General features: G+C 46.4%; 2 protein-coding genes across 4 annotated transcripts in view; both read right to left on the minus strand.

The window, feature by feature from the left end:
• Nucleotides 1-1,338: 1,338 nt before the first annotated feature.
• On the minus strand, nt 1,339-15,411 carry LOC141785301 (uncharacterized). Its single transcript, XM_074663521.1, has 6 exons — nt 15,248-15,411; nt 11,542-13,982; nt 11,299-11,392; nt 9,358-9,407; nt 9,191-9,271; nt 1,339-3,587 (listed from the first exon to the last, which is right to left on the minus strand). Exons 2-5 carry the CDS (start codon nt 13,975-13,977, stop codon nt 9,224-9,226), a joined length of 2,628 nt encoding a protein of 875 aa, XP_074519622.1. The 5' UTR covers nt 13,978-13,982; nt 15,248-15,411; the 3' UTR covers nt 1,339-3,587; nt 9,191-9,223.
• An 840-nt stretch (nt 15,412-16,251) lies between these two features.
• Nucleotides 16,252-24,419, minus strand: part of LOC141784681 (myosin phosphatase Rho interacting protein) — a 43,093-nt gene continuing 34,925 nt past the window's right edge. For all 3 annotated transcript variants that reach the window (XM_074662511.1, XM_074662512.1, XM_074662513.1), the window contains 8 exons: nt 21,140-21,287; nt 20,844-20,961; nt 20,327-20,486; nt 20,132-20,239; nt 19,925-20,011; nt 19,597-19,759; nt 19,000-19,085; nt 16,252-17,242 (listed from right to left, as the gene is read on the minus strand). In XM_074662511.1, coding sequence (XP_074518612.1) covers nt 17,171-17,242; nt 19,000-19,085; nt 19,597-19,759; nt 19,925-20,011; nt 20,132-20,239; nt 20,327-20,486; nt 20,844-20,961; nt 21,140-21,287 — 942 coding nt within the window. In that variant the 3' untranslated portion in view covers nt 16,252-17,170. The remainder of the gene's footprint in view (nt 17,243-18,999; nt 19,086-19,596; nt 19,760-19,924; nt 20,012-20,131; nt 20,240-20,326; nt 20,487-20,843; nt 20,962-21,139; nt 21,288-24,419) is intronic.

The following is a 24,419-nucleotide window of genomic DNA, read 5'->3' on the forward strand; positions in this document are numbered from 1 at the left end:
GAAGATAATGTCATTCCCACTCAAAACTTTCGATGTAGAGCCATACAAATATCAGAAGTATGCTGTCTGCTGTCAGGCGTTAGCTGTTAGGGGTTGGCAGTCAGGGGTTAGCTATTAGGGGATAACTGTTAGGGGTTAGCTATCAGAAGTTAGCCAGCAGGGGTCAGCAGCCATGGGTAAGCTGTTAGGGGTTAGCTATCAGGAGTTAGCTATCAGGAGTTAGCCATCAAAAGTTAGCGGTTAGGGGTCAGGAATTAGTAGTCAGTCATTAGCTGTTAAGGAGCAGCAGTCAGAAGTTAGCTGTTAGGGGTCAGCAGTCTGTTACAAGTCAGCTGTTACGGGTAAGCTGTTGGTGGTCAGGGGTTAGCTGTTTGGGGTTAGCAATAATTAGTGGTCTATCAGCAGTTAGGGGTTGGCAGTCAGGGGTTAGCTGTCAGTGATAGCTATCAGAAGTAAGCCATTAGGGGTAAGCGATTACAGGTTAGCTGTAAGGGTTAGCAGTCAGGGGTTAGCCGTTAGGATTAGCTACCTGCAGTAAGTTGCTAGGGGTTAGTGATAAGGAGTTAATTGTGAGTGGCAGGCTATCAATAGTTAGCTGTTAGGGGTTAGCTATCAGCAGTTAGCTGTAAGAGGTCAGTGGTCAGGAGTTTGCTGTAAGGGGTAAGCAGTCAGGGGTTAGCTGTTTGGGATAAGCTATCAGAAGTTAGGTTGTTGGGGGTTAGCTGTTGGTGTTCAGCGGTCAAGGCTTGGCTGTTAGGGGTTAGCAGTCAGGGGTTAGCTGTTAGGAGTCAGTGGTCAAGGGGCTGGCTGTTGGGGGTTAGCAGTCAGGGGTAAACTGTCAGGGGTTAGCCTTTATGGTAAGGGATTAGCAATCAGGTGTTAGCTGTTAGGGGCAAGGTTTTAGGGTAAGCAGTCAGGGGTTAGCTACCAGGGGTTGGCTGTTAGGGGTAAGCTATCAGGAGTTAGGTGTTAGCGGTTAGCTGTTAGTGGTTCGGGGTTAGCTCTTGGTTCTCAGTGATCAGGGGTTAGCTGTTAGGGGTCAGCGGTTAGTTATAAGCAGTCAGCTGTTGGTTGTCAGGGGAGTTGCAGTTAGGGTTAGCGGTCAGGCGTTGGGTGTTAGCAGTCAGAGGTTTGTGGTCATGGGTTTGGTGTTAGCAGTCAGAGGTTTGTGGTCAGGGGTCAGCTATTAGGGTATAGCTGTCAGTTGTTATCTGTTAGTGGTTATCTGTTAGGGTTAGCGGTCAGGGGTCAGCCTTTCAGTTTTCAGGCTTTTGAAAAGATGATTAGGTTATAATCCAGAACACTGACAGAAAACAAAGTTGAACAAAATATTTATTCTTGACAAATACATGAGCTCTGAAGCTCAGAGAGGAGACAAAGATACAAAAGTTTCCTTTAAATAAAAAATAAGCACAAAAACAACACGGGTTGGCAGTCCGAGTGAAAACTGTAGAGCAGCAGAGCGCTGATGGACACACAGAGGAGGAATGAGATGATGGACAGAACCACATCATCCAGTCAAAAATATAAAACCATTAGAAGATCTGAGATTCAGCCCTGAGATACAAACACAGACAACCCAATATTCAGAGAGTTGAATCATTTCACAGAGAAAAAAGAAACAAACTGAAGATGAGTTTGGTTAAAAAATCGTATTAAAGTTTGAGGCACTCGCACACCTGCTGACCAAAACACAGCAAGAAGAAAGAAATCAAGCCATGGAGAGAGAGACATGGCACAAATTCATCAGATTACACATCTCGGCCTAAATGTGTGTGTGTGTGTGTGTGTGTGTGTGTGTGTGTGTGCGTGAGGGCCTTTGTTTGCTCACACACTGATCTTTGACAGCTCAACGCTACCCCTACTGGAGCTGTGGCGACATCACACCAACAGATGGCCTTAGACAGACAGGAGGGGAAAGCAAGGTTTGGACTTGGTCTGAACAGATTCAGATTGACAAAGAGTCCAAAAGGGTCAAGTGTGGAGCTGCCTATATATATTGACGAAGATGATGATGATGATACTGATTTGTCTTTGCATCAGAGAGAGAGAGGGGAGAGGAGGCTGTGTGTACCTGGAGTCTTAGGTAAGGCTTCAGTCTGCTGACTGACTGAAGGTCTGTCAGACAGACAGGGAGCTGTAAACATCCTGCTGCAGTTTTCACACTGGGGGGGGGGGGGGGGGGGGGGGCGCGCTCCAGGTCAAACAAACTGAACTCAGACTGATCTTTGAAACCAGACTTCAGGTCCACCCCTCAGACAAACCATGACCCAGAGCCTGCTCAGACCAACAGGAGCCCCTTTCAACAGTCTGTGACCTTTGAACCCTGTAGAAACACCAGCAGGGGGAGGAGGATGATAAAGGTAATACTGCAGCTGGAGTAGAGGAACACACCTGTTCAAATCGCCTCATGCTTCTCTTTACACAGGGAGAAAACACACACACACACACACACACACACACACACACACAGGCAGACAGACAGACACAAACAGACACACACTCCTCTGTGACACTCACAGGGCAGACTGTTTCTTCCAACACCTCCCTCAGGTTTAACGCTGCAATGATGGTGAAGATGAGGATGCACTGCAGTAATGTCAGCTGATCTCTCAGACTTTAGAGCTCCCTGAGGAGGCTTCAGTTTGTGTTGACTGCGGCGCCCCCTGGTGGACACAGTGATACCTCTGATGTCTCTGCTGGTTTAAGGCTGTCAGTGTGCGAGTAGTGTTTTCATCATGCAGCGTGAACAGTGAAAGGCATCACTGAGCACAGAGGGGGATCAGAAATGAGAGCAGAAAGATGGTATACTTTTAGACATCATACAGAGGCATCACTGTTAGTCTGTGAACTCCTCACAGGAGCTTTAATGTAACATGTGGAAATGTTGGTCCTGGGCCATTCTGGAAACTAAAAGTTCAGATTCAAAGGACATGAAGTCTTTCCCTAGCTGTCTTTTCAGTTTGCTGATCAGAAAAGAAAGATTCATAAAATGAACAAGCGTTGTTGACTGCAGCTCATCATCAATCATCAGTACAGCTGTGACCCGTTCTGACCAGGACGTGGAGGAAAACATAAGGCGTGAGTGTTTACAGGATCATGAGCTCTGTCTTTCTGATGCCCTCTAAACTGTAGTCCTGTGTATGGGTACCGTACTTTATGAGTGTGTCTCTGAACCTTCAGCACTTTCTCTATTCCACCTTTAAATTAAAAACAGAATCTCATATTTCAACACTGAGCATCTTTAGCAATAACTTAAAAACACACACTCACACCTCTCTGACCTCAGAGCCATTCGGGAAAAGTCCCAGAATAAATAAAGCAAGTAGATGCAAATAATTACAGTCTTTAAAAAATTAAATATCTTTGATTGTTATTCATGTCTGCTCCTGTAAAATACACCCAGCCGTATAAATAAAGAGAAAACACAAAAGGAGTTCATTCCTGTGTGTATGTTGAGTGTTTCTGCAGTCAGTCAGCCAGCTGCTCCTCATGGTGCGCCACAGCCCGCAGGGTCCCGACTGGAGTTAAGGTTTACGGTGTTAGCTGTCAGAGTCCCACAGAGCACGCAGGAGCATCAGCAATGGCTGGAAGAGAACACACACATATAGAAAAACACTCATGAGAAGACGTCTTCCTGATGCGACTGAAACATATGCTGACTAACTGACTAGAGCTGAGTATTGGCAAGAACCTTACATTACAATACGCATCAGCATACTTGGGTCACGATATGATGGTATCACTATGTGATATTCTACAGTTCAGTTAAGTAAGACAAAAATAGAGATGATGTTTATGGATGTTTATGTTTAGCACAAAATATTACAACATTTTGAAAGGACTAATTAAGTCAAAACCATTTGTATTTTGTTTCTGAAATAATGAAAGTCACGTGTGTTTCATCGAAACACTTAGCTTGAAAACATAAAGTGCAAAAAGTTCAAGTTTCTCACTTAGACCACTGTGACATTGAACTGGTGTTGCAAAATACTATATGAAAGATGCAGTCAGCTGGTGTAACTGATAGATGCCAACTGGTGTGGCTAATGTTTCTTATAAAATAAATCTGACAGTGTAGAAAAAGTTATTATTATTATTTTATCCGTCTACCTTACTGTAAAAAACTGAAACTTAAAATTATTTTAAACCAACTGACCCAAATACAGAGAAAACATTGATGTCTATGGCATCAAAACCCATATCACCAAATTGAGGACAAAAATATTTGAAGTATACTTGTACTATATACCTCTACTGAAATTATATTTATTACACCGTCTATTGGCAACATACAGAAGAGTAGCTCTTTGGCACCATCTATCACAGTGGGAGGCGCCAAAGTGTATTTAACTTCCAACTGGGCTAAAACATGATTTTTTATTTTATGGATATTTAGAGTTTATTTTGTATCACTTTATATTGCTGTATCCATATTTTATCACAGGTCTATAACTGCAGCTCTACAGCACATGCTCTCAGACTATCTCAGCATCTACTGATACTTCAGTCCAAGTCTGAGCTCTGTCTAAAGTCCAGGTTACACAACAGCAACCAGACACACACTGCCCAATATTCATACCAGGCAAACATGCTACCTGTTGCTTAGCCTTCTCTCAGTGGAACATAAAGGGGTGGTTAATACACAGCTCCTTAAAGGAGCTTGAACTCAGTGTCAACTTTTAAGTGTAGGGGTGTAGGGCCAAGAAGTGGTCAGGGCATGTCTCTGCTCTGTCTTATCTTCAGTCAGCAGATGGTTAGACGTTCAGGGAACAGACATTCAGAGGACAGACATTCAGAGACAGACATTCAGAGACAGACATTCAGAGAACAGGGGTTGAGAAGACAGACATTCAGAGGACAGAAATTAGGGGGACAGACATTTAGAGGACAGATATTCTGAGGACGGATATTCTGATGACAGACTTTTAGAGGAAGGACTTTCAGAGGGCAGACATTCAAAGGACAGGGGTTGAGAAGACAGGTGTTGAGAAGAGACATTCAGTGACAGACATTCTAAGGACGGACATTTAGAGGACAGACATTTAGAGGACATGGGTTGAGAAGACAGATGTTCAGAGGACAGAAATTAAGGGCACAGACATTCAGAAGACAGACGTTTAGTGGATAGACATCCAGAGAACAGACATTGGCCCCCATTGTTGAAACGTGCGTACGCCCCAAAAAATGGGTGCACGCTCCTTTCTACGCACAGATCAGCATTTATAAATCTGAAAGTGGGCGTTGGGTACGCTCAAATCCCACACCAGGTCTGTGTTTGTGTAAGCAAGTTTCATGTCAGTGGGGAGCGGGGAGCGGGAGGCGGGGTGCGGCGAGGGAAATCTGTCTGTGGAGGAGAATTATTAGATCACATGAGCACAAAACATTTTCAGAATTAAAAATGATGTTCTTAGATTAAAATTTAGATCACTGAATTAGATTTGACACCAAGAATGTTTCTAACATTTCACTGTTTTTCCCAAGCTATAAAATACTTTGCTATGAAAGAGCAGCAGCGCGAGGTGTCAGATGAGTTCTCCATTTAAAAATGTGTTTCCTCTATCGATTTACTTGAAAAAAAAAAAAAAATGGAGATGCTGTTATCAGTTTTTAATACACTCCCATGTCCATGATATAGTCTCCGCAGAGAACATTCAGAGGACACTGGATCAAACTTTCAGCCTGGATTTTTTTAAGGAGGCTGTATTGATTACAGGATTCACTGTGAAGATGATAACTTCACACCTCACAATATGATCATATAAACATGAACTGTGTGTGAAAAAGTGACTAGTTTTTAACAGATGATGTTCATTTACATTAGGGATGGGAATTGAAAAGATTTTGTCAATATTGATGCCCTTATCAATTCTGCTTATCGATCTGATTCTTTATCGATTCCCTAATCAATTCCTGTTGTGAATTTTCTTGGTACAAAAAGTAGTTTTACAGGTTTTATGTGTCAACAACATTTAATTGAGTTTATACTGTAAGTGAATAAAATGTAATTGGTCCCTGAGTCTGGGTGTATGTCTGGGTATAATTATACAGAAACAGGTAAAAATTGCGCACAATGTGATGTGATGTACTGTGTTGTAATATATCAATAATTCAAGTAGGCCATCTAGTGTCTCAAAGTGGTTATAGCAATGGTTTAAGTTGTTTGGAAGCTTTCTGTAGTTATGAAGTCAGCCATGAGCCTTTCGATCGCCTGATGGCTTTTGACATTTGAAATTCTCAGTTTTTATTTTACAAAGAGTTGATGTGATATATTTCTGTGATGAAAGTTGAAATTCCATTCTGAAGCTGAGGTTATACTGATGTATGCTAACTACTAGCATATCAATGCAGTTTCCCATATACATTAGCATCAATCTTGCGCTATTTTGTTATTTTAGTAAATAAGGTGATTTATAGCATTTTGAATGTACTGAATATGAATCCCCTGAGAAAGAGAGTAATGTACATTTCTTTATGAAGTCAGTTCTTCAGTAAAACTTCAAGCTGGAAATCCTGAATCAGAGTTTTCTTGGGAAACATTATTGAACTGCTAAGCTAAGACAGCTGCAGGTCCAGTGGCTCTGGCACAATGTAAAAAATTGATAATTGATCGTTAAGCACAAAGGCTAACAATGGATTGAATCAGATTGAATATCGATTCTCAACAGGAACCAGTTATCGATTCCCATCACTAATTTATATGACATCACAACCTATGTGCTCGTCTCGTGGTACAAGTAATCATAAAACTAGGGTCTACCCGTGTGTAATTGTGCACAATGGACACACTTCAGCTCCACTCCCTCCTCAGTCTATGACAGGTTCAGGCTGGAGTCTGCAGTCTCTTTCAGAGCTCACACACATTTTTAAAAGACAACTTTCCACATTTCTGGACCTGAACAGAAACATTTAAAAATACTGTGGCTTCTAACAGTCAGACATCACAGATTAATTAAGGTATAAACAAAGGATGTGTAAATTAAATGTTTAAAAATCTGCTGTATTTTAGTTTGTCCCATCCACACTGCTGACGGCTGCAGTGATTTCCTTGCAGGTGAGTTTTTTCTGATTCGCTCTACTTTACTGGGCACCAAACAACACTGCATCATTTCCTCTCTACCTCTGTTGCTATGGCGTTGTTGATTACCAGCATGGAACAGTTTCCTTTTTCCCGTAATGCGTCCCTGCATGTTGTAAATTCCATGGGTTCAGCCAGCTGAACCTTGAATATTTAGGGGCTTGTTATATTGTATTGTATTATGATTGTTTTCAGCCGCCACAGTTATCAACTTATCAGGCGTACGCCATGATTGGTCCTGGTACGCACGTTTCATAAATCACATGTAGACGTTGCCGTAGGATCTTTTTAGCAGCCAGATCTGCTCCAATTCCCACACAAGATTGATAAATGAGGGCCATTCAGAGGACAGACATTCAGGGCACAGGTGTTCAAGGGATGTTCATTCAAAGGACAGGCATTCAGAGATGAGACCTTCAGAGTATAGATGTATATATATAATAATAATATATCCTTTATCATTTATGCTATATTATTTATTTATAACCAGGTAAAAACTCATTGAGATTTAAAACCTCTTTTTCAAGAGTCACCTGGCCAAGACTGAAGCACAAAACTGAAAATAAAACAAACTGCAGTCACAGATTCACACACTACATAAAAACAATAATGGGAATTTATAATTACACAGTGCAGTCACAAGAACCAATTGAGCTCATTTCTCTGTCTTTTATAACAGTTTTAATTCCCCCTAGAGTTACAAGATGTGTCAATTTCAAGTGCCTCTGCACATCATTCCAGGCAGACGGGGCAGAAAATGTAAAAGCTGTTTTGCCCAGTTCAGTTTTTACTCTCGGGACATGCAGCTGTATGATGTCCTGAGAGTGCAGGCCAAATCAGCTGAGGCTTCTACTCATGTGTGAACACAGGTATATAGAAAAAGTCCAAGAATAGATTTATAAATGAAAATCAGCCAAGGAGAGTGTCTGCTAGCGCACGAAGAAGGACAATGTGCAATAGCATATAGGGAACAGTGATGAACTTGATAGCTGCGACCGCTAATAAAAAGCAGGGCACAGTGATAGACAGAATCTAATTTCTTTAAAACCTGATTAGAAGCATTCATAAAAAGCAGGTCTCCATAGTCCAACAAGGGTAAAAATGTTGTGGTGATCAAATGTTTTCTGACTTTTAGAGAAAAACACAACTTATTTATAAATAAGAAACCCAATTTAAGTTTCAGCTAAGCAGCAAGTTTGTGGATGTGCAAATTAAAAGATAGATTGTCATCAAGAAGAATGCCTAAATATTTATAAGACATTACCATTTCAGTTTCAACCCCATGAAAAGTTGACAACCTAGGAAGGTGGGGTGGGAGCTGCTTTCCATTTGAAAATAGCATGGTCTTTTTTTTATCTGCATTCAGCACTGATTCAAGCTGAGCCAGGTGGGACTGAACAGTATCAAAGGCTGACTGCAGGAACTCAAGGGAATTCAGAACTGAGGGAGATGAACAATATATCACAGTATCATCAGCGTAACAGTGGTACACAGTATTAGACAGATCATCACAAAGATTACTTAGATAAATTGTAAACAACAGTGGCCCTAATATAGAGCCTTGAGGAACACCCTTTAAAACAGGGTTCAGAGGACAGGCATCAAGAGGACAGGCATCAGGAGGACAGACATTCAGAGTACATACATTCAGAGGACAGATGTTCAGAGGACAGAAATTCATAGGACAGACATTCAGAGTACATACATTCAGAGGGCAGATGTTCAGAGGACAGACATTCATAGGACAGACATTCAGAGCACATACATTCAGAGGACAGACATTCAGAGGACAGACATTCATAGGACAGACATTCAGAGTATATACATTCAAAGGACAGATGTTCAGGGGACAGACATTCATAGGACAGACAATTAGTGGACAGATATTTGTAGTGGAGACGTGTACCCAGAGAGGAGTTTAAACACACAACTGACTCGATGTTCATGACTGGATTATCCATGGCCTCTTTCCAGACTGAGAAATACAAAGACATGAACTGGGATAATAAACCCCTGCAGTCTGGGTACATGAAGCTCAAAGGTTCTGAGCAGCATGTATAAGAACAGTTGATGAAACAGAGAGCTGGTTCTGAAATAGTTAAGCATCCTGACCTGATGGTGCTGATGGAGTCTCAGTCTTCTCTGTCACCTGTCCTCACAGCGGGGTCCTGTGGGGGCTTTGAAGGTCTTGTTCTGAGGAGTCACACAGATCATTCTGGGTCAGTTTTTCAAACCACTCAGCAGTCCGTGTATCTCTACAGAGCAGTGTTTGAGCTCACCTTGTGCTTTTTGCACTTCATGGAGAAGTTTTCTTCTATGAGGACACAGTCTGCAGGAGAAAGAGAAGAGAGAGAGGAGGAGGTGAAGAAGCTCTGATTCATCCAGAGCTTCTTCACCTCCCACAGCAGCAGCTCCAGGCTCACAGGAAGTGATCGACGCCTACCACACTTCAACAGGGGCTTATTTATAGGATGCGTCTCAAAGCTCCAAAGTTCCATCCTTCCTTCCTCCACATGCGTTGTTCACTTGCGTCTAAGGACGCGGTCACACTGGCCAATCGTGCCGTGCCTAAGCACGCTTCAGCTGTAAAGCACGTTTGGAATGGCCAGTGTGACCGCAACTGTACCGTGCTCAAGCACGATTCCCTTCCGTGCTTCGGCACGCTTCGGCACGGTTTACTTCATGCACGAGCACAAGCACGCGGACAGCGCGTGAGATCCATTACGTATAATCACCGCAAGCGCATCTCTCAACAATCATTTTAAACAAAGTGGGGGTGTTAGAGGGCTGTTTCGGGTGAAAACGACTTAATATAGGTCCAAAAGTCTCTAAAATTGTAGCAGTGCTCTCTGTGTCTCACTGTGCTGACTCTGATGAGATCGCGCTTCATGTAAACAAATGCTTCACGATGACGTAGGCGGCCTGTACGCGTGTCTGATACCCGCTGAAGTCTGGTTCATATAGGGGTAGTGTGACCGCCGGCCGTACTCTACAGCTGGGGAACGGCGCTGCAGGGGGGCAATCATGCTTAAGCATGGCACGTTTTGGATGGCCAGTGTGACCGCGTCCTTAGTCCCTCGCACCAGAGATGAATGGGAGAGACGCGTAGAAATGAAGAGAGGAGAGAGGCTTGAGGACATTCGTTTTTAGAGCAATGGGACATCCTCTCCTCCGGATCATCACATGAAGCGACGTATTTCAGTGATGACAGCATCAGCTGATCACCTCTGGATCATCTGTCAGTCAGCTCTAACAGCTGTGTGTGTGTCTGTACATGTGCACTGTAATAACTCTAATCAAACAGAAACAATTACAGAGATTTGTCTGATCCTTTAACCAGTTAAACACATACGTTAAACCTGCTCTCTGTTTATTCTGTGTGCTGTTTAGAAGCTCATCGATCACTTTTCTGGTAAAATGTATGATTGTGAGATTATTTATGAATTATTTAGCCTTTATCTAGAGCCCATCTGATAGTGAACTCTGAAGCTTATTAATATAATCCACCTTATTGTGTCTCATAAAGATATTATTTATTAGATTTCAGTTTTCTGTATTAATCCTCTGTTATATTGATCTGATGATGGTTGTGTTCAGTGTTTTGTGCTTTAAACTCACAGCAAACACTTTATTACCAGATTTATGATCAGTTTCTGAACGATCCTCTGTGCCTGTCCTCAGCTCGTCTTTTCTCTCATTAAACTCTGTTGTTCCGCAAAGCTAGCTCTCGTGTCTCCTCGATCATCGCTCCTCCGATCAGTCTCCTCCATCCTCTCTCTTCTCTCCTCTGAGCACAATATCGCTTTGGGACAGTCTTCAAAATGGCGACAGGGAAAGAACTTCCGGTGTCGCGGAGGAGATAGGACGGAGGAAGCACGAAGTGAACGCATTGAGACGCACCCGTAGAGCTCTCTCTCTCACTCACACACTCACACACACACACACACACACACACACACACACACACACACACACACACACACACAAACATATGTGTATAAATACACTGAAGCTGGAGGTGTGTGTATAAGACATCAGAGTCTAAAGAAACAAACTGCAGGAGATGAGTTCAAACATGCTCAGGGGTAACAGAAAGGGTGTGGGATACAGAGTGTGTGTGTGTGTGTGTGTGTGTGTGTGTGTGTGTGTGTGTGTGTGTGCATGTGTGTGTGTGTGTGTGTGTGCATGTGTGTCCGGTGTGGTCAGAGAGCAGCACATACCTGACTGTAGAGCACACCTATAATGGTATTTATTAGGACAGCCTTTGAAGAAGCAGCCCAGAGTGGCTCCAGAGTCCTGACACGCTGAACACGTCTAAAACACAAGAGGTCAAAGGTCAGACGAACACAGGGTCAGAGTGTGTGTGTGTGTGTGTGGACACACCTAGATCTGTGGTATGAGGAATATTTACAAGTATAAAAGGAATATATGAATACATGATATATATAGAATCTTCATTTTACCGTCTCCTGTGCTGCCCTCACCGCCTCCTCCAGCCCATACACTCGGCCCCGGACCAGAAACACTCCTGTAGACCAGATACCACAGTCCTCATGGAGCCAGAACTCACAGGGCTCTACAGGCAGCATAGGGGGGCTGTACCAGTCCTCCACATCTACAGAACCTGAACCATACCGGGGCCTCTTAGCTGCAGGGCTGCTGGTTCTGTCCCCGGTCCAGCGGGGGCTCTTCATGTGGGATGCGTGCCTCAGGGGCTGTGGTGTAAAAGGGCCCTTTCTCCCTTGGCCCCTGATGCTGCAGGATGAAGAGTCGGAGTCGCTGAAGTCGTCCCCTTCCTCTTTGAGGCCTGAGAGGCTTGTGGTGGTTTTGGTTCTGAGCTGGTAACCCTCAGGGTAGTACGGTCCGTGGAGGTCACCTAGGTCCATGGCGTTGGCAGAGTGTCCACACAGGCAGCAGACAAGGGAGCGGCGGTGCTGGCCGTGCGTGGACACGCGACCCAGCTGCAGACAGGAAGTGCTGGGTACGGCTGCAGAGAGGAAAGTGGTGGCGTTTGGCTGCTTCCTGTGCTGAACTTTGACCTCTTCGGGGTAGTTCACCACAGAGCACAGCGACGGGGACACCAGCTGAGGCTTCACACGGATGAACGGAGAGAACGAGTCCGACCTCAGCTCCCTCTTCTCCTCTTTGTAGTTCACGTACTTCAGCTTGATCTCCGGCTCTTTAGGGGCGAACATGGAGGCCGAGTGGCTCGGGGGGAGCTTCCTCCTCCTCCTCCTCTTCCTCTGAGGGGGTGTGGCCTTGGCAGTGAGAGGTGTTCTCTTACCCGCAGCTCTACCTTTGTGTTTCTTTGGAGATGGGCTGGATGGCGGTGGAGGGGGGCGTGTTTTTTGGGGTGGAGAAAACGTGGTTGTGTGATTTCCTGCTGAAGGTTGAGCATAAGACAGTAGCTCTGCTTCTTTCTGTGAGTTCCTGTGAACGGCTGACAGGTTAGAGCTGTGGATGGCGTCAGAGGTAGAGTCTTTGTTAGATGTGTTAGTTTTACCCCTCTTCCTTGGAGTTATCCTCTTGTCTTGAGTTTTGGCTGACGGGGAGGCGCTGCCCCTCCTCTTCCTCAGTCCGGCTGACGGGCTCTGAGTCCTTGGAGGACCTGCGAACTTTGAGTCGCTCTCTGAGGACGGGGAAGTTTTCTTATTAGTGTGAATGCATCCTGACACTTTGTACCTGCTGGAGTTAATGTTCATCACAATGGCCTCCAAGCGCGTCCCTCTGCCGGAGCGAGCCGGCAGCCTCTTCCCTTTTAAAGTCCTGCGTAGTGCCTTTGAGTTTCCATTGATGAGAGGAACAATCTGCGCTTTGTTCTCTTCCTCCTCCTCCTCCTCCTCCTCCGTCAGGTTGGTCAGAGGCTGCAGCTCCTCCTGTCTGTGCTTATTTCCAACACTTGAATCTAACCTTAGACTATCGTTCTGACCAGACGTGGGCTGGCTGCTGCCTTCTGTCCTCAGGCAGTCCCACATAGCCTTCTCAGGTGTCTCCAGATACGAGGCGTCTCCGCTGGGGGAGCTGGAGGCCTGAGGCAGGAGGAACACGTCCTCCACGTCAATCTGAGAGGCGGCTGAAGGTGAGACCGGGTCCTCAAGAGGACTGATGTACTCCCTGCTCAGGTCCTGAACACCCACGCTGCCTGGAGCCATCGATGGGACTCGTTCCTTTGAGAAGAGGAAGATAACCTCAGAGTCTTCGCTCGTCTCTGCCCCCCCCCTAGCAGGAAGGAGGGTCTCAGGGGAGGGTTCAGTACAGACTCCAGACACTGACCAGCCATCAGCCTTACCGTTCTCCAAACCCCAACATCCCCTCTGCTTCTCACCATGCTCATCTCTGTCCCCTGACACACCCCCACCATTAAACTCCTGCCCCTCCTGTGAGACCCCTCCATCAATCCCTGACCCCCCAACAACCTGAGACAAAGAGTGAGGAAGAGTCTGAGCAGCGAGGTCCACCGGCCCCTCCACCTGCATCTCATAATGCTGGGTCAGTGCAAAACTGGTCTCCCTGAGTCCTTTATCTGAGTCACAGGGGGGCTGGAGGGACAGTCGGCTGATGGGGGGCACGCTGAAGGACAGGGAGTCATGTGTGGAGAAGACGTGAGACCTGCTCACGTAGGACAGGGTGACTGTGGTGTGGGAGAAGGCGTTGTCTGGTTGGATCTGATCTACAGGTTGGGGCGTGGCGTCTAAGGAGCCTGGCTCTGAGAATCCAGGGCTGCTGGTCCCCGAGGTCTGGTACCAGGCTGAGCTCGTGACTCTCCGCAGAGCATCGAGGGCGGCAGGGCTAAGGACACACTCCTCCCCTCTCCTGGTCAGGTCAATCACTGCGGGGACGCCCGAGGTGGAAAGGTCCTGAGGCTGCAGGTCGTCTACGTTCCCTGGAGGCTCCTCCATAACGGCTGAAAGACACAGCGAGAAAGTCTGTCAGAGTTTAATGTTCACAAGAGTCCTCCACAAACATCAGTCTGTGAAGCTGAGACCTCAGCGCGACAGAAACCAAATGGACAGAGACAGAGCAGGTAAAAACATACCAAAGACCAGAGGAGACTCCTCCTGTACCCACAGGAATGAGACATGTTTTACAACATGTTTGTAACAGTTCAACATAATAATGTGCTAACAATGCACAGGAGTCTATAGAGGATTATGATCATTCATTTTATGACAGTCATCAACTTATTAAAACTGAGCTGTTTTACACACACACACACACACTCACACACTCACACACACACACACACACACATATATCAAAGTTTATCAAGTTTATCCATCAAACTTTACAAACCTCATTAAAATTCTGTTAAATGGTCACGTTACTTAAAAAAAGAAAAACAATGTTAAAAAAAAATAGTTACAAGTTAAACCTCAGCCTTTACCTGTCTGTAACTCACACTGACAGAAACAGTGGAAGGGTTTTAATTAACGCACAACGTGGCAGCTGATTATAATAATATAGGTTTTGTCCTCCCTATATTTATATTCATATGAATTTATGCTACAGACGTTAGTCCATGAGGTCCAGAGGACGGTTTTCCTCCTGACAGCAGGCTAACTTTTCACCAGCTCAAGCGTACTGCACTCAGTTAGCTTAGCTTTACCGCAGCTAATGCTAGCTGGCTAGGCCCGGCTTAGCTTCGCTAACCTTCCTGTAAACCAAGCTCCATTCAAAAACTGACAGATCAAAGTGATTTTTATAATATCAACAAGATATTAACACCTCACGAAACGACTTCACAGTGTTTACTACTCGGCAGTTATCACTCTTTATTTCGGTGATATTTTCTCTCAGAAGAAACTTTTAAATTGGATAAAACACCAACATTAGCAGCTTAGTAGTGCACAATGCTCGTTAAAGCTCACCAACTTTGTTCCAATCAAATCGGTCATACCGGTCTGTGAAATATCTCATCTGTTTCCGCAGGCAGTCTACAGATAATTTGAAGCATCTCCGAACAAAAGGGTGGACTTGCGTGGTTAATAACAGTGTTCTTTTTAATTGAGTTTTCGTGAATCAATGATAATGAAGGTGTTTATTAAAATGTCAGATACTTTTGATGGAGTTCGGCGACACGTTATCTCCATTTACATGAACGGCAGGCATCAGGGCAAGGCCCGGCTGGATGAAACAAAGACGGAGCGGAGGTAATGCGCTGAAACTTACCCGAACAGGGGGTGACCGCAGCGCGTCTAACCGACCACTGACGACTGTATTCCGGCCTGCATTCTCTCCAACAGCCCACCTGCTCTAATGGAGACTGATAAGAGGCCACAGAGACACAGAGCGCCCCAACATTTATTAAAGATCTGTCACACTTTCCCGGAACACACTACTCTGATAGCAACAGCGTCAGGCTCGCCATGCTATGATCTATGAGCACCGGATATCCCTTTCAAAATAAAACCATTAGCATGGCGCTACAACGCCTTTTTCTTTTATTTCAAAACACTAAGACTGCAATTTCAGTAAATTTTGACACGTATTGAAATTTCTAAAGCAATAAAACATGTTTTCAGGTGGCTAAGACAGTCAAAATCAAATATCTTCATCCAACTGTTGCTCGAAACGTTGCTGAGGTTTGCATCTCATTTACAGCTTCCGGTTAAGTTTTTACAGGTAAGGTCACTGTAACAGGGTCCTGATCCGAAATCACTTCACCTGGACTCAACAAATCTGGACTAGATAATCAGCAGATTTATGAAAGCACAGATTCAGATTACACCAATAGTGAACATGAAATAAAAAAAAATCTTTTCACTTCAAATAGAAATAAGGCAGAAAAACATGATGGGAGAGCCGATCTGATTATAAACCCCAGAGAACAGGGCCCAAATTTATCTCTTCATTCATTATGGTGACTTTTTGTCTTTCATTCGTTTTTCCTTTAAATCTTCATTTTTTTTTTCTCTGTTGATGATTTTTCTGACTTTTCTCTTCCTACCTCTCCTCCTTTCTTCTCTTACTTTTCTTAGTCAAAAGTTTCCCCCATCTTGATTTTTCTTTTTTTAATTTCAAATGAATGTATTTTTAATTTACTTCCTTCAAAATACTGCTGAATTTAATTTATATTCAAAATGATTTTGTGTCAGTTATTTTTCAGAGCTACTTAGTGTAGAAATAGTAATTAATTTATGAACATATGAAACAGCCACAGACACAAAAAGGGTGCAAAAATATTTATTGCTAATAAACTTGTAGTCAGTTGGTGTATATTTGCTTTATATTTACAATAATAGAGTACAGAGGAATGGGAATGTGAAAGAAAAAATCCCAACCATTCAAATAAATACAGAGAGACTGCCACTGAACAGACTACAAACCAAACCGACTCCATCAGCAGCAGCAGCTCCTCTGCGGCTGAGCCCAGAACGCAGCCAGAACACAAACACTCTATAGAAACTTTCATATATATAAAATTAAATTATAATCAGTGAATGGTTGTCTCAGACTCCTATCTTGTTAGTGTCAATGAAGCAACACGGAGGCTGTGACTGATGAAGACCAGCTCGTTAGCTTGTGATGAAGAGGATGAGCTGGTCAGGTAGGGTTAGGCTAACCAACCAGTTCAACTCCGATGATGAAGACCAGCTGGTTAGTTTCTGGTGCAGAGCTCGTTGGTTTCTTTCTGAAGAGCTGCTTGGTAACAGTTGAAGAGCTGGCTAGTCAGTTCGTCCCTGTGTGCGCGGAAGTGTCACGAAGCACCCTCAGAGCGTCTTGGTTCACCTCTGAGCGCTCTCGCTCTCGCTCTCTCCTGTGCTGTCAGTTTGTAGCAGAGGTGAATCATCACATTGGTGCCTTTGGCTAGCAACAGTCTGGAGTTAAAACAGTAGCTTACACAGTCAGAGTTTAGTGTTTGCAGACATTAAAAACACTATTTACAGTAAGACATGGCAGCAAAACATACAAATGTCACAGTTAACTGAAGTGCATGGAATGCAAACTCTAGACATGAAATTCAAACTTCATACCATGTTTTTGATAATAAAGGATCTCTGTGTATGACCAGTGTGTCGTGTTTCTAAATTAGTGTCAGAGCTAAAATATAGGGTGGGCTTGTAACATGCAGGCAGACGGGAAGCGTCGCTGTCAGAACTCCTTGGTGTCTTTGTTGTCGAACAGGTGGAGCCTCTGCTCGGCTGTCAGCCCCTCCTTCAGACTCTGCAGAGACACACACACATTAGTTATCTGTGACATGCACACACAGAAACATGTTAGTAATGTGTGTGTTCCCCTCTGAGCAGATGTTCCTCAGCAGGCAGTGTGTCCGTGTTTGTAAATCTGTTCTCACCCTGTGATCATGTGACCCTCACACCACAGAACAGCTGATTCTGACCTCTGACACCCTGAGAGGTGGAGCCCAGAGCACAGGAGAGGCAGCGCACTTTCTGTCCTGCTTCAACAGAGGGGTGCTGATTGATTTTCAATTATTTAACCCTAAAGTTGAGGTTCTCCACATGGTGACGACTCTCCTTTGATATGTGTGATTTATAGTTAGATACTGTAGAAAAGGGAAACACCAAGAATAAGACGCACTGTGCTGTTAGATGTTACACTCTGAGAGTCTTTTTTCTCCTACACATGACCGTCAGATACTCTAAAAATCAGACTTGACTGATTTTTTTTTCAATTTTGATTAACCTGTGATGTTTAATTTTCACAGAGGAAAAAGAAACAGACAGGATTTTAAGATCCATCTGTAAAGTATCTGTGGAAACAGGCGTTAAAGCAGCTAACATTTCTGTTTTGGTCTCTGCCCTCCTCTCCTCTCTCTGGTCTCTGCCTCTCCTCTCCTCTCCTCTCCTCTCCTCTCTCTGGTCTCTGCCTCTCCTCTTTCTGGTTTCTGGTCTCTGCTCTCACTGGTCTCTGCCTCTCCTCTTTCTGGTTTCTGCCTCTCGTCTCACTGGTCTCTGCCTCTCCTTTTTCTGGTCTCTGCCTCTCCTCTTTCTGGTCTCTGCCCCTTCTCTCTTTGGTCTCTGTCTCTCCTCTCCTCTCTCTAGTCTCTGCTTCTCCTCTCTCTAAACTCTGCCTATACTCTGGCGTCTCCTCTCTCAGGTCTCTGCCTCTTCACTCTCTGGTATCTGCCTCTCCTCTCCTCTCCTCTCCTCTCTCTGGTCTCTGTCTCTCCTCTTTCTGGTCTCTGCCTCTTCTCTCTCTGGTCTCTGCTTCTCCTCTCTTGGATCTCTACACTCTTCTCTCTTGTCTCTGCCTCTCCTCTGGTCTCTTCTCTCTTTGGTCTCTGGTCTCTCCTCTCCTCTTTCTGGTCTCTGCCTCTTCTCTCTCTGGTTTCTGTCTCTCCTCTCTCTGGTCTCTGCCTCTCCTCTCTCTGGTCTCTGCTCTCTCCTCTTTCTGGTCTCTGTCTCTCCTCTCTCTGGTCTCTGCCTCTCTTCTCTACTGCCTCTTCCTCTCCCCTCTCTGGTCTCTGACCCTTCTTCTCTCTGGTCTCAGGGCTCCACCGAGTAAGAACCAGGCGGCGTGCTGTGTGTGTGATGTGTGCAGATAAACCCAGGCTGTTTCCCACACACTTCATTCACTCTTCATGCTCATGTCAGTGAGTTAAATGTCCCAGGACGTAATGAGTGCAGTACAGGTGGATGACGAGAGAGGGCGGAGCTAAACCAGTCAAGGTGCATTAAAGGTGTTTACCTAAGGAGGAGGGGAGGGACCTACAGCAGCCCTAAGTGTCCCAGGGCATGTCTGGACTCACAGACTGAGGACAGAAACACACCAACACGAGTGTGTTAGACACAAGCAACCACAGGGAGCAGCAGGGACCAGCAGGGGGTAGTGTGTCCCTGCTCGTTGAGTGTGTGTGTGTGTGTGTGTGTGTGTGTGTGTGTGTGTGTGTGTGTGTGTGTGTGTGTGTGTGTGTGTGTGTGTGTGTGACAGACTGAGGAAAAAATGGACCGCACACTGACCTTTGACCTCATGGTTCGCTCCGAGCGTTTGGCTGCAGCAGCCGCCATCTTCAGGATGTCAGGGTTACTTTTGGACTTCATGATATCTGTGATGAGAGGAGAGGAGAGGAGAGGAGAGGAGGAAAGTAGAGGTAGAGGAGAGACAGGGGGAGGAAAGGAAGGAAGAGAAGGGGTTAGAGGAGAGGAGGGAACAGGAGAGGAAATGAGAAGAGGAGAGGAGAGGAGGAAAGAAGATGAGGGTAGAGGAAAGGAGGAGGAGAGGAGAGAGTGTGAACACCTACAAAGACAGCGTCAACCCTTCTGTGCCAAGTTCTAGACAAAGAGACTCAGTCAAAACTACAGGAAGTGACATCACAGGAAGCACAAAGAGCATAGAAGACCGACGGATGAAGAGTGATTTCACCACAAAGGAGCAGCTCTACCAGTGGACTCACTGAGACATGTTTGATACAGCTTTCAGAGCTTCAACCTGCTGAATCCTTCCTCTCAGGACAAACCCTGAGTGTGTGTGTGTGTGTGTGTGTGTGTGTGTGTGTGTGTGTGTGCGTGTGTGTGCGTGCGTGCATGTGTGTGTGTGTGTGTGTCTTTCTGTCCTACCATATCCTCCTCGCTCCACCTCCTCTAGGGTGGGCTCGCCCAGTGCTTCATGAGCGAGCTGCAGCTGGTCCCGGAGGCGGCCCAGGTCCCGCTCTGCTTTGGCCTTGACAATGCTCAGCTCCGTGTAGATGTCTTTGTATTTATCTGTGGCGTACTTCTTGTCCTGGACACACACACACACACACACACACACACACACACACACACACACACACACACACACACACACACACACACACACACACACACACACACACACACACACACAGAGTCAGTCAAAAACACACACTCGCTGTAACATCCCATCTGATCAGAGAAACAGACTCACTCTTTGGGCAGCTTGGAGCTCATCTTTCAGGGAGTTGATCTCCTGCTTCAGGTACTGGACCTCTGACTCCTTCACCCGCAGCATCACCTGCAAGAGGAGGGGAGAGACAGGAAGGCAGATCTTCACCTGATTTCCTTATCAGTCTGAGGGTCTAGACCTGACCCTAAGCCAAGACCAGCTGACTGTGTGTGTCTCTGTGAGCCTGACCTCAAACTCGTACAGCTCTTTGCCCTGGATCGTGCTGCTGGTGTCTCCGTCCTCTGACGTCATCGAGCGCATCTTAGTGATCTCTGCAGCCAGCCGGTTATTCAGCTCCTGGAGAGACCACGGGGAAAGGAGGTCAGCATGGCCTCGGCAGCACCATGTGTGTGTCTGTGTGTGTATGTCAGAGTGTGTGTTCACCTGGTTGTGTGCGTTGAGCTCCTGGTTCTCTCTCTGACACTGCCTGAGGGCCTGACGCTCGGCCTCCAGTGCCTGAGCCAGGTGAGCGTTCTCCAGACACTTCTGAGAGTACTGCTCCGACAAGACCTCGATCTCCCTCTGGAAGGAACACAGCTCCTCCCTGAGACACACAACACACACATTTAGAGTGAACACACACTCAGAGAAACAACACACACTCAGAGTGGCTGCGCTGAGAGAAGCTAACTAGGAACCAGGTCAGAAGTGTGTCTTCTCCATGTTCGGTTTCATGGAGCTGCTGACATCAGTTCCTGTTTAGACTGACAGATCTGGGACCAGTGAATGGCTGGTCTGTCTCCAGGATTTACTGTCTTCACCTGCCCTCGTGTCACCTGGTTCACTCACAGATGAGACTGAAGGTGAGACTAGAGGACAGGTGTGAGCAGGTCCACAGAGGGACTGCAGGGCCTGAATCTTTGGTAATCCTTGATGTTAAAGTAAAAAGTGTGACACTCACTCGTGCTGTCTGCGGATCTCTTCAATGTCTGCGTTCTCTGTGTTGCTGTTGGCTTTGCGAGCTCTGTCCAGCTCCTTCTCCAGCTCTGAGCGGTGAGCGTTTTTCATGGCTTCAATGGCTGGAGACAAAAACAAATGGATCAGAGTTTAAACTTGATTTCAGAGCTGAGTTATTATCAGTCAGAGCTCATTTTCCTCCTAGTGTCCTGTACGAGCTCAGTTTGAACAGTGTGACCTGTGCTGACTGGTGTACAAACTCAAACAGGAAAGTTCAGGTCTTTGGTTTGTGTCATGTACCGGCGATGGTAGCTGCCGTCTCCTCAGCCAGCAGCCTCTCCTTCTCCTCCTGCAGGTTCTCCAGCTCCCTCTGGTGTTTCCTCTGCAGCTCATCAATCACCTTCTGATGGGACTCCTCCATCGCTGCAAAGCCGCGCTCACAGGTGGCCTGTCAGGGAGCAAACACACCTGTGAGTTCACGGCTCACCATTACACAGACCAGAAGGTCCCGCTGAGCAGAAAAACCCCCAGAACCCCCCAGGACATGATCTGTGTTCAGCACATTACTGAGCAAGCTGCAGCCTGTTAGCCTGGAGCCAGTCAAAACTGTGAGTGAAGGAACCAAAGGGTTAGACGAGAGCAAGAGGAGACCATGACAGGAGACCATGACAGGAGACCATGACAGGAGACCATGATAGAGGGGAGGGGCAGATCGATTTTCAATCACTGGACCTTAAACACAGCAGGAACCTCTATAACCCACAGTTCACTGAGTGTCTACACTCACACTGGGTTGGTCCCCATAGAGCTCCATGTTAGACCTGTTTACAGCCTGGTTCAGAAACAGCGTGTCTCTCTGAAGCTGCTTTCTCTCTTCATGATGAGGATGAATTTATGAACAGCTCACATGTCTACAGCAGCTAAGTGTAAAATGGAGGGGGGGTTAAGGGGGGGTTGGGAGCACGGCCTCTTGACTGACAGCAGGGAGCTGCTGGCTGTCTGCTAGGTGTCCCCTCAGCCAACTCAGACCCTGAACTTGAACTCACAGGCAAGGTCTAGCTCTTTTTAGTCCTCTAAACCAAACAGAGTACGTGCTGTTGAAGAGAGTCAGCTCCAAATGTTCCAATCCTAATCTGCCCCTGGGCTCAATCTGGGCTGGAATGTGGGGTTAAGCTGATGGGCTAATTGAGTCATGGCTGTCTGTTTGTCTGGGTACCTGAGCTTAAAAATATATCTCAGGTGAGGTACAGCTCTCAGAGGAAATTAATCCTCCACACAGAGGTCACCAACAGTCTGCTCAAACACCTCCTCCTCTCTGATCAGAGGACTCAGAGGACTCAAAGGACTCAGTGGACTCCGTGGACTCAAGAGGACTCAGACTCTCTCTGTATCCAGACAAACAGGGGAAATGGAGGTCCAGTGTGTTTTCACAGGGATCAAACCCCCAGAAGACAACCCCCCCCCCATCCTCCCAAGAGCTAATGTAAATTTCCTGCTGTGACATCAGAGCAGCTTGATTTAGCAGCATGTCCACATGTGTGTGTGAGTGTGTATACAATAACCCGGGTCTTAGCTGGGACAGAGACTCTACAGAGTACACCAGAACCCCCCCCCCCCCCCCCCTCGAGATGCACTGCTCTAGACCTCAAATCTCTCTGGTTCTGCTTCGGCTCTAACATGAGAGTGATCAATGGATCAGACTCATGTCAGTCCAGTGTGCTGGCCCTCTTTAGATTCAGTTCAACCAAATAAATTTTGTTCTGTATCTTATTCCTCATCGTGACCTCAAACCAAACCTCAGCATGTGGACTCAGATCCAGTAGACTGTGGAGTTCCAGGCTTTAAGTTTATGGAGTAAAGAAATGTTGAGAAAAAGAGGTTAGACTGGGCAGTTAGTGCAGAGAGAGGCCATCAGGAATTCAAGTTCCCTCTAAAACATTCCCTACAGTTCAAAAAGGATCAGAGCTGTCACATGGTTAGCTTCATGAAAACACTGAGCAAGGAGCAGAGGAACCTCTGTCAGAGAGGAGCAGGCCTGAGGAAGGACCTACTGTGTATGGAGGAACCAGATGGTGAAAAGGAACCTGAGTGTGTCAGGAGGCCCTTACTGTGTGAGGAGGACCTGTGTGAGGAGGCCCTTACTGTGTGAGGAGGACCTGAGTGTGTGAGGAGGACCTGAGTGTGTGAGGAGGACCTGAGTGTGTGAGGAGGACCTGAGAGTGTGAGGAGGACCTGAGAGTGTGAGGAGACCCTGAGAGTGTGAGGAGGACCTGAGAGTGTGAGGAGGACCTGAGTGTGTGAGGAGGACTGAGTGTGTAAGGAGGACCTGAGTGTGTGAGGAGGACCTGAGAGTGTGAGGAGGACCTGAGAGTGTGAGGAGGACCTGAGAGTGTGAGGAGACCCTGAGAGTGTGAGGAGGACCTGAGAGTGTGAGGAGGACCTGAGAGTGTGAGGAGACCCTGAGAGTGTGAGGAGACCCTGAGAGTGTGAGGAGGACCTGAGAGTGTGAGGAGACCCTGAGAGTGTGAGGAGGACCTGAGAGTGTGAGGAGGACCTGAGAGTGTGAGGAGGACCTGAGTGTGTGAGGAGGACCTGAGTGTGTAAGGAGGACCTGAGTGTGTGAGGAGGCCCTGAGTGTGTGAGGAGGACCTGAGTGTGTGAGGAGGACCTGAGTGTGTAAGGAGGACCTGAGAGTGTGAGGAGGACCTGAGAGTGTGAGGAGGACCTGAGAGTGTGGGGAGGACCTGAATGTGTAAGGAGGACCTGAGTGTGTGAGGAGGACCTGAGTGTGTAAGGAGGACCTGAGTTTGTGAGGAGGACCTGAATGTGTAAGGAGGACCTGAGTGTGTGAGGAGGACCTGAGTGTGTAAGGAGGACCTGAGTTTGTGAGGAGGACCTGAGTGTGTAAGGAGGACCTGAGTGTGTGAGGAGGACCTGAGTGTGTAAGGAGGACCTGAGTGTGTGAGGAGGACCTGAGTGTGTGAGGAGGACCTGAATGTGTGAGGAGGACCTGAGTGTGTGAGGAGGACCTGAGTGTGTGAGGAGGACCTGAATGTGTGAGGAGGACCTGAGTGTGTGAGGAGGACCTGAGTGTGTGAGGAGGACCTGAATGTGTGAGGAGGACCTAATGTGTGAAGAGGAACCTAAGTGACTGCGGAGAGAGCTGTGTAATTGAGTAGGTACCTGACGGTAAGGAGAAACCTGAGTGTGTGCAGAGGAAGCTTAATGGGAGGAGGCCATGAGTGTGTGAGAAGGACCCTGATGGTGCGGAGGTTCTGAGTGTGTAAGGGGGACCTAAGTGTGTGAGGATGAACCTAAGTGTTTTAGAAGAATCTGAGTGCGTGAGGAGGGCTGAGTGTGTAAGGAGGACCTGAGTGTGTTAGGAGGTTCTGAGTGTGTAAGGAGGACCTGAGTGTGTTGGAAAGTTCTTAGCATGTGAGGAGGAACCTGATGGTGAGGAGGACATGAGTTTGTAAAGAGGAACCTGAAAGGGTGAGAGGGAACCTGATGGAAAGGAGACACCTGAGTGTGTGAGGAGGACCTGAGTATGTTACAAGAAAGCTCAATGTGAGGAGGATAT

The sequence above is a fragment of the Halichoeres trimaculatus genome, unplaced genomic scaffold (assembly GCF_033239565.1).
Source record: "Halichoeres trimaculatus isolate MK-OKI-2021-1 unplaced genomic scaffold, fHalTri1.1 fHalTri1_scaffold_23, whole genome shotgun sequence".
Taxonomy (NCBI): Eukaryota; Metazoa; Chordata; class Actinopteri; order Labriformes; family Labridae; genus Halichoeres; species Halichoeres trimaculatus.

Excerpts from the sequence above, each read along its gene's own strand:
- LOC141785301 (XM_074663521.1), bottom strand. The coding sequence starts at position 13,977 with ATGGAGGAGCCTCCAGGGAACGTAGACGACCTGCAGCCTCAGGACCTT. Across the intron at positions 9,408-11,298 it reads TAGGTGTGCTCTACAGTCAG|ACTGTGTCCTCATAGAAGAA; the intron begins GTATGTGCTGCT and ends TTTCTCCTGCAG. Across the intron at positions 9,272-9,357 it reads TGAAGTGCAAAAAGCACAAG|AACAAGACCTTCAAAGCCCC; the intron begins GTGAGCTCAAAC and ends GTGACTCCTCAG.